Here is a 7,500-nt window from a genome sequence, read left to right as displayed (position 1 = left end):
AAATCTTTATGTGTCTGTATTTTATCACCTTTAGGTGGCAGTTTCCTAGAGTCTAGACCACAATCTGCTTAAAATTTGTAAAACAACATACATATGAGCAAATGAATACATATGGTTTTAGAATTGCAATGATGTGACGGTTACTTTTATGTTATACACTTTTTTTTTTATGTTATACACTTTTAATTGTATGGGTAATATTCAACTATTAGCATTTTAAGAGTAAAAAATAACCATAAATAACCAACTGTAAAACTAACTATCATGAAAGAACAAACCCTGAAGAATACACAGGTAGAAAACTTGTGTAGTTTGCTTACGCACCAAATCAGTCACAGTAGCAACAAGTTATGGAGTCATAGCAGATATAGAGCCGGAAATCTGACTGTAAACTTGTGGTGTATGATGGCATGCCTCCATGAGAAGACTTTTCCTATAAAGTGTGTTTTCCTATATATGCTTTTGTTATTAGCTATATGTTTAAGTACTTTTACTTGTTGATATAAAATGAATACCCTTCAAATGCTGAAAAGTGACAAATTTCTTATCACAGACTTTAGAGAAGATATGTACATATATTTATGCATGAATACACACACACACACACACACATATGTAAGTATGTGTTAGCCACCTTTAAGAAGTTTAACATGCCTGTCTGTCTCAGTTTCATTGCAGTCTGATTCATTGTTATGGGAAGATAGTATGAGGTAAATGATCGTGAAAGGAAAAAAGTATGTGTGTACATAGGTGTTTCCTCCCTAAACTGCTTGTTCTAAGCATTTTATTTCTTTATCAAAGAACAACTAATTAAGTGAACTGGCTATTAATTTCTTAAGCAATCAAACACTTGGGCAACATGTTGTACCAGGTAGTTTTACCACATACATTTCAGAATGTTTTCTGTTTTGACAGATTTAAACCTATAGATAAGTCAATATGATTTTAAAATCCAGAAATGTTTTTGGAAATCACTGAATTTCTTTCTGTCATAATACAATTCTTTATCCAGAGGTTACAAAATGAGATGTAATTAATCTGTGTTTCAAGATGTCAACATGCAATAGAAAAGACATAACTATTTCTCAGTATTAAATATGAAAAAATTTTTTAGAGAAATTAATCTGTCCTGGGTTTCTTTTCTTTTCTTTTTTTCCTTACCTTTTTTTTTTCATTATTCATGTCTCCTGTCTTTATAGCACAGAGTGCCAGGCTGGATAAGTTTGAACTGCATTAAGAAATCACTATTAAAATAAATTGTGAAGTATACCTATTAATCTTTTTCTGTTTTCAAAGACACACATTGTCCCGTGAATTTGTTCTAAGGCAATATTTATATAAACATTTGCTTATATTTATAGTAAAAGTGAATTGTTTTTTCTAGGAAAGAAAGTGATTGTATTTTCAAAGGTTGCAAATTTGGCAAGTTGACAGTCTGTTTGGTTACGTGCTGGTCAGTACAAGCAATGCCTTCAAACTGCAGCTGCCACCCAACTGAGCATGTCTCTCTGGTTTTTGTACAAGGTTTTCCTCTTTGCCTGTCTTGACATCCTCTTCTTATGTCTCCACTCCTTTCTGTTTCTATGAAAGCTTTCTCCCTTAGCTTTCCCTTTTTCTCTATTTCCCTTGCTTGTTTCTTTCTCCTCCTCCTTATGTTCTCTTCTTTTTGCCTTTTTATTCTCAGAAGCATGAGGAAAAAAAATGAAATTAGGGGAAGGAATTCTTAAGCAAACTAATTTTTTTCAGTTTAATGAATAACCTTTGAGTAATCTTTAGATTTCTAGACTTTCTAGTATAAGTGAGAGCTCTGGTAGCATAGTGCCTAAGGCACTTGACTGCTAACCAGAAGGCTGGCGGCTCAAACCCACCAGCCACTCCTCGGAAGGAAGATGGGGCAAACTACTTCCATAGTGATACTGTCTTGGAACCCCAAGGAGGGGTCGCTATGAGTCGGGTCCAACTCGATGGCACATAACAACAACAACAACTGGTATAAGTTGAATTAGCTTGAAAAAGAAGATGTATAAAGAAGAAGCGAGATGTATAAAGAAGTCTAGTGTATCACTCTCAGATGCACACACACCTGAATGACCAGATGTGCTATAAGTATTGCTGTATGTATTTTCTGATATGGTGTGTATAATTTTGAACATGAAAGTTGTCTCTTATGATGAAGTATATTCTACACATATGCTTTTTTACTAGTTTCCATAACATATGTATATGTGTACTATTTCCAACTATCTCATTTTCATTATTTATTTTAATCATACATTTTAAACCATTTCAACAGGCTTTTCACTTACAGCTTTGTAACACTGAAGAGAGTATCAGTTGCAAAGAATGGAGAGCATGGCTATGCAATTGTCTGTTTATACTAGCCAAAACTCAAACATTTCAGCGCAATCCATAAGCAGTGTGGAACATAATGCTTGAGTCTGATGAAATCTGATGCCTCTGGAAAGCTAGAGCTTAACTACTGTGTTGCTTTCATATTATAGTTGGTCATCTAACATAACAAATATACAAAACTTAGTGGCCATCATTGCTGAAGAGTTAATGAAAGATGATCAGGTTAGTGGGTAAGTATTTGGTTATGAGCGCCCTTTCTCTCTCTCTCCCTGGGCAAGGTGCCTGTGTCAGTGGCCATGATGACTCCCCAGGTGATCACTCCTCAGCAGATGCAGCAGATTCTTCAGCAACAAGTCCTGTCTCCTCAGCAGCTCCAAGCCCTTCTCCAGCAGCAGCAGGCGGTGATGCTGCAGCAGGTAATGTGGGTTACCTGCTTTGGTGTACTAGCCTGATGCAGAAGGTGTGCACCCATGTTGACAAAGACAAGCGCATAATTGACAGCTCATTCTCCATTTGAAAGAGACAACCCGTCAGCATGCTACAACACATATGCAACGTTTTAATTGCACAACTCTATAAGAAAATGTAGTCTCCTTAGTCCTTTGAAATCCATTAAAGTCTAGAAGAGAGAACGGTACAGTTTGAACATGGAATTAATCCATATTTAAATATTCAAATGCTTAGGTACATTGGATTTGTAGACTTACCAACAAAAGGGCAAAGATACTGATAGGTAATTGTTGATCATAAAGCTTCTGACATTTAGAACTCCTTTTAGTTTGCTTAAGTATGAAATTTGAATTGGCTATTTTGAGAAAGTTACAGCTTGAATTTTCCTTTCCAAAATATACTCAGCCTTTAAGAAAAGAACAATCTATTTACTAGAAAAAAAAATTAGGCAGCTAAGCCACAGATTCATGATGTGTATCTCTTTTTAAAAACATAAATAAAACTCCTATTAGGGACATTATCAGAACCTTGAGCGTAATTTAAAATGGGCTTTATACTAAATACTCACTTAGAAGAGAAAAAATAATGCGTTTTACCTGAATTCTTACATTTAATGCCTTTGCTGTCTTCTACCATGATTACTACAGACCAGTCGCCTGTGTTTCTAAGCCTGACATTCTTATCTACAGCTGATGTATTAATTTTTTTTTCCCAATAAGATCATTAAGCAACTTGATGTTATGTAGCTAAAATTTGGTTTATGCCAGTGGTGGAGTATACTTATTTGTCCATGTGATCCGAATGTCAAGTGTAAACACTTAAGGCACTAATTTGGCATTGGTCCTTCAGAATACAGATGTCCTGTGCCCTTTTGTTTAGGATAGTTTGCATTCTGGATTGGAAACTTTCAGAGCTTCCTTGGGGGGGGGGAATAAAAATATGTGTAGATCTTTCTGTTTGACCCAATGCATATTTTGTTGTTGTTGTTGTTGTTGTTGTTGTTGTGAGGTGAATCTTAATGGATGCTCTACCATATGCCAGTCTAGAAGAGTTTAGGAGATTTATAATGCGTGAAACTTTTGCCTTTATTTATTAAAGTCAAAATGGTTTATTCAGCAACAACTACAAGAGTTTTACAAGAAACAGCAAGAGCAGTTACATCTTCAGCTTTTGCAGCAACAGCAGCAGCAGCAGCAGCAGCAGCAGCAGCAACAGCAGCAGCCGCAACAGCAGCAGCAACAGCCGCAGCAACAGCCGCCGCCGCCGCCGCAGCCGCCGCAGCATCAACAGCAGCATCCTGGAAAGCAAGCAAAAGAGGTAGGACCTGGTTATCTCGTTGACGTATAATAGCTAGAGGTGGAGAGGGGGCAGCAAGAGGCAGGCATCGCCTTAGATCTTCCTATAACAAGGCCCTTGCTGTCAAAGATGCAATTATATATTTTTACAGAGCTTAATAACAGTGACAGTAGAACTCTCATGCTCTCCTTTTTTTGTAGCATGGGACTTGAGAGTTACAATCCAATGCTTCTGTCGTCTAATGTTCACTAATGAATCACAGTGTACAAAGAGCAAGCTGTGTGGTGGACAAAGTACTGATTATCTTGTATTCACCAAGAAGCTAAGTTAGTGAGGGAACCTTATTTTTCTCAGTGGTGCAGCTCAGAGAACATGCATGCAAATTTAGCCTATTGTTGGGGGTGCGGGGGACCAGGGGAGAAACTGGTTGAGCACAGATTTCAAAGTCACAGGCCCCTGATTAATGAACTGCTACTGTAGGTTTGGAGTGGCGAGCAGAAAGTTACAGTTTGATATGCTCATAAATCAAACTGACAAGCTGGCTTCTCAGGCCTAGCTTGCACTTGTCAGCAAACTGCATCAAATATAAACATAATACAAACAAAACATGTTGAAGTAGTTAAATTGATCAGCAGGTATCAGAGCCGTTGTCTTCAAGCTGCCCATTATGCAAACGTACAGGAAACAGTTTTGACCTCCTGAGGCTTTGTTTCTGTTTGGATTTGTGAATAGAATCGCAGACAGCCATCAACTACAGAATAGAAATTGCTCCCTTATTTCTCCGGAGGCTTTGGGCAATCCACATGACTTGCTCCATTATGCAGTCTCTTTTCCAGTGAGTGCATCAGAAGTTTCTCTTTTCCCAAAACTAAAAAAGAAAGGTCTTCCACAGCAGCTTGTCTTTCTCTGAAGTGTGACTGCCTCCTCATAACCTCCTGAGTCCAAACAACTCGGGTTTGCCTTGTAATGCCTCACAAAATTGGAAGTTATACTTTTCCTTATAATAAGGGCACTTTTTTTTTTTTTTTTTTTTTTTTGCCTTGAACATAATTCTGGCCTTAATATATTCCAACAAGAGAGAAGAGAGACAGAGAACGAGCTAACAGGCCTGGCCTGTGAAGGTTACATCCCAGTTTACTAATAGATCACTAGAGACCACCGTCACGGACCTCTGCAGATCAAACTTACTCAATTGGGGAGGGGAGAAGAAAAAAAAAATAGTACTGTTGCTGTTGAGTTTTTCTATACGGTATTATGCTTTTAGTCTAGATCAATTGATTACTATCTTCAATAAGCTGATTTAAAAAGATCTGAACTTTTTCATACTTTCTCTAGCCCTTTTTCCATGCTCGTTTAATGCAAGTTCCTTGGTTCTCGGCTGCTCTTTAATATTTGGAAGAAACGCAACCAAAAATCTAGAACGTGCTCAGAACATGCCCTGAACTTTGGCCATGGGATGACCATTGGGACATTCCCCCGGGCAATGCGAAGGGTGGGCGTGTGTGAGAGCTGTGTCAGGAGACCGTGGTACCCGCTGTTCACTGGCGTGGGTTTTTTGACACCAGCAGCAGCAGCAGCAGCAGTTGGCGGCCCAGCAGCTTGTCTTCCAGCAGCAGCTTCTCCAGATGCAGCAGCTCCAACAGCAGCAGCATCTGCTCAGCCTTCAGCGTCAGGGACTCATCTCCATCCCACCTGGCCAGGCGGCACTTCCTGTCCAGTCGCTGCCTCAAGGTACATACACAGTGTCTTGCACACTTCATTTCTAGTCTTGCACTTTCTACCATTTCCTGGCCTGTCTACCTTCTACCTTGAGAGATTTTGTTTTTTATGACCTTCAAGTTTATGATTGTAACCTGATTGTTAACATGGCTGTATGACCCATTTTCTTGAGGCTCAGATATTTTACTGCACACTGCTTTCAAATGCATAGTAAAACTGCTGTCAAGTGTTTTGTTAGATATGAAATGTGTATTTATTAGTCTTATGGGCAGGAAATAATTTATAAGGGCAACACATTCAAGCACTGTTGAATATACACTGAGGGTCTGTAGGGAACTGGATTAGGGGGAGACTAACAGCACTCTATTTAACTTAAGTGAGCTGAGAGGAGTTTTGGTGAGCAACTAATAAGAAAAAGAAGTTTCTGTTCTTGACAGTGAAAGTCCCATATATGAAAGAAAAGCTTGATGTCTCTCAATACAGAACAGTCCAACTTAGGAGTTGTCAAGCTCCGTCCTGTGGTATAAGCATATCGATCCTGTTTTCTCTAAAATGATATTGCTTGTCCTATGAATCGTAGTTTAAAGAAGGCTTCAAATGCATCCTTACTTCTTCTTTTTTTTTTTTTTTTTAATGAAAAGACCTTTGGATTTCCTGTGATAATGCAATAGTATATGGGCTTCATTTAACTCTTAACTTTAGGGAAGTAGAAAGAGTTTTAAGTAAAAAAAAAAAATGGTAAACAAAATGACTCTGTACACTGAGATTGGTTCAGGTAAAAGTCCTATGTTATTAAACTTCATGAAAGGATATTCTAATTTGCTTTTGGATTTTGTTGGAGCAAACTTTAATCCAAATAACTTTAATTCTAGTTCATTATATTTGTCCCAGAGGGGCTCACATTGTCATGATATTAGCTGCTTATTTTCTTGACTCCACACACAGAAGATAATAATAAAACAATTAAATGTACAAAAATTTAAAATGAGAAAATAAAAGATAGGATTTACAATATGCATAATTATTGTTTTGTGGCACACGAAATAAAAAACATGGTAGTAAATGTTTTTCCTTTTTTTTTTTTTTAATCAAATTACTGTCTCCTTGGCTTCTATTTCCAAGCCCTGCCTCTTTTACTTGGCATCACATCCTCTAATTCACCTGACTGAAGCACTGTTAAGAAATCAGGAAAAAAAAGTTTATATAGTGAAAGGAAAACAAGACAGTCAACCCACTTCTCTACATTATCTCAAGGAGAATTCAGATAAACCATAGTGTTGCCATAGCAATGAGTGTTGTATTCACCAATTATTGTTCTTTTGAAAAATAAATGCAATTCAAGGACAAGTGAGACATAAGGTAAAACATGGAAAGCAATTTATGAGTTAATTCAATTTAAATATGGATTTCATTAGCAGAAACTTTATTACAACAGAAGCAGTAAGTTTATGTCATCCTCTGCTTTTTCCAAGTAAAATTCGCAATAAAATCTGTATTAGGCTCTAATTATGAGAATCTCTTTATATATGTATTATGTATGTATGTATATATATATGTATATATGTATGTATGTGTGTGTATATATATATATATATGTTGTTGTTGTTGTTGTTATGTGCCGTCGAGTCAGCCCCGACTCATAGCGACCCCTCCTTGGGTTTCCGAGGCAGTATCACTACGGAA

General features: G+C 37.4%; 1 protein-coding gene across 1 annotated transcript in view; it reads left to right on the top strand.

Annotated features, from left to right (window-relative positions):
* The window catches only part of FOXP2 (forkhead box P2), a 351,644-nt gene that overhangs the window by 279,974 nt on the left and 64,170 nt on the right, over positions 1-7,500 (top strand). Inside the window, exons 4-6 of the mRNA XM_007944055.1 lie at positions 2,631-2,768; positions 3,919-4,119; positions 5,664-5,829. Of these exons, the coding sequence (XP_007942246.1) occupies positions 2,631-2,768; positions 3,919-4,119; positions 5,664-5,829 (505 nt within the window). The remainder of the gene's footprint in view (positions 1-2,630; positions 2,769-3,918; positions 4,120-5,663; positions 5,830-7,500) is intronic.

Source organism: Orycteropus afer, unplaced genomic scaffold, assembly GCF_000298275.1.
Source record: "Orycteropus afer afer isolate SDZICR_OR568_19922 unplaced genomic scaffold, OryAfe1.0 scaffold00007, whole genome shotgun sequence".
In the NCBI taxonomy this organism is placed as follows: domain Eukaryota; kingdom Metazoa; phylum Chordata; class Mammalia; order Tubulidentata; family Orycteropodidae; genus Orycteropus; species Orycteropus afer.
This window is presented reverse-complemented; position numbering and strand designations above follow the sequence as displayed.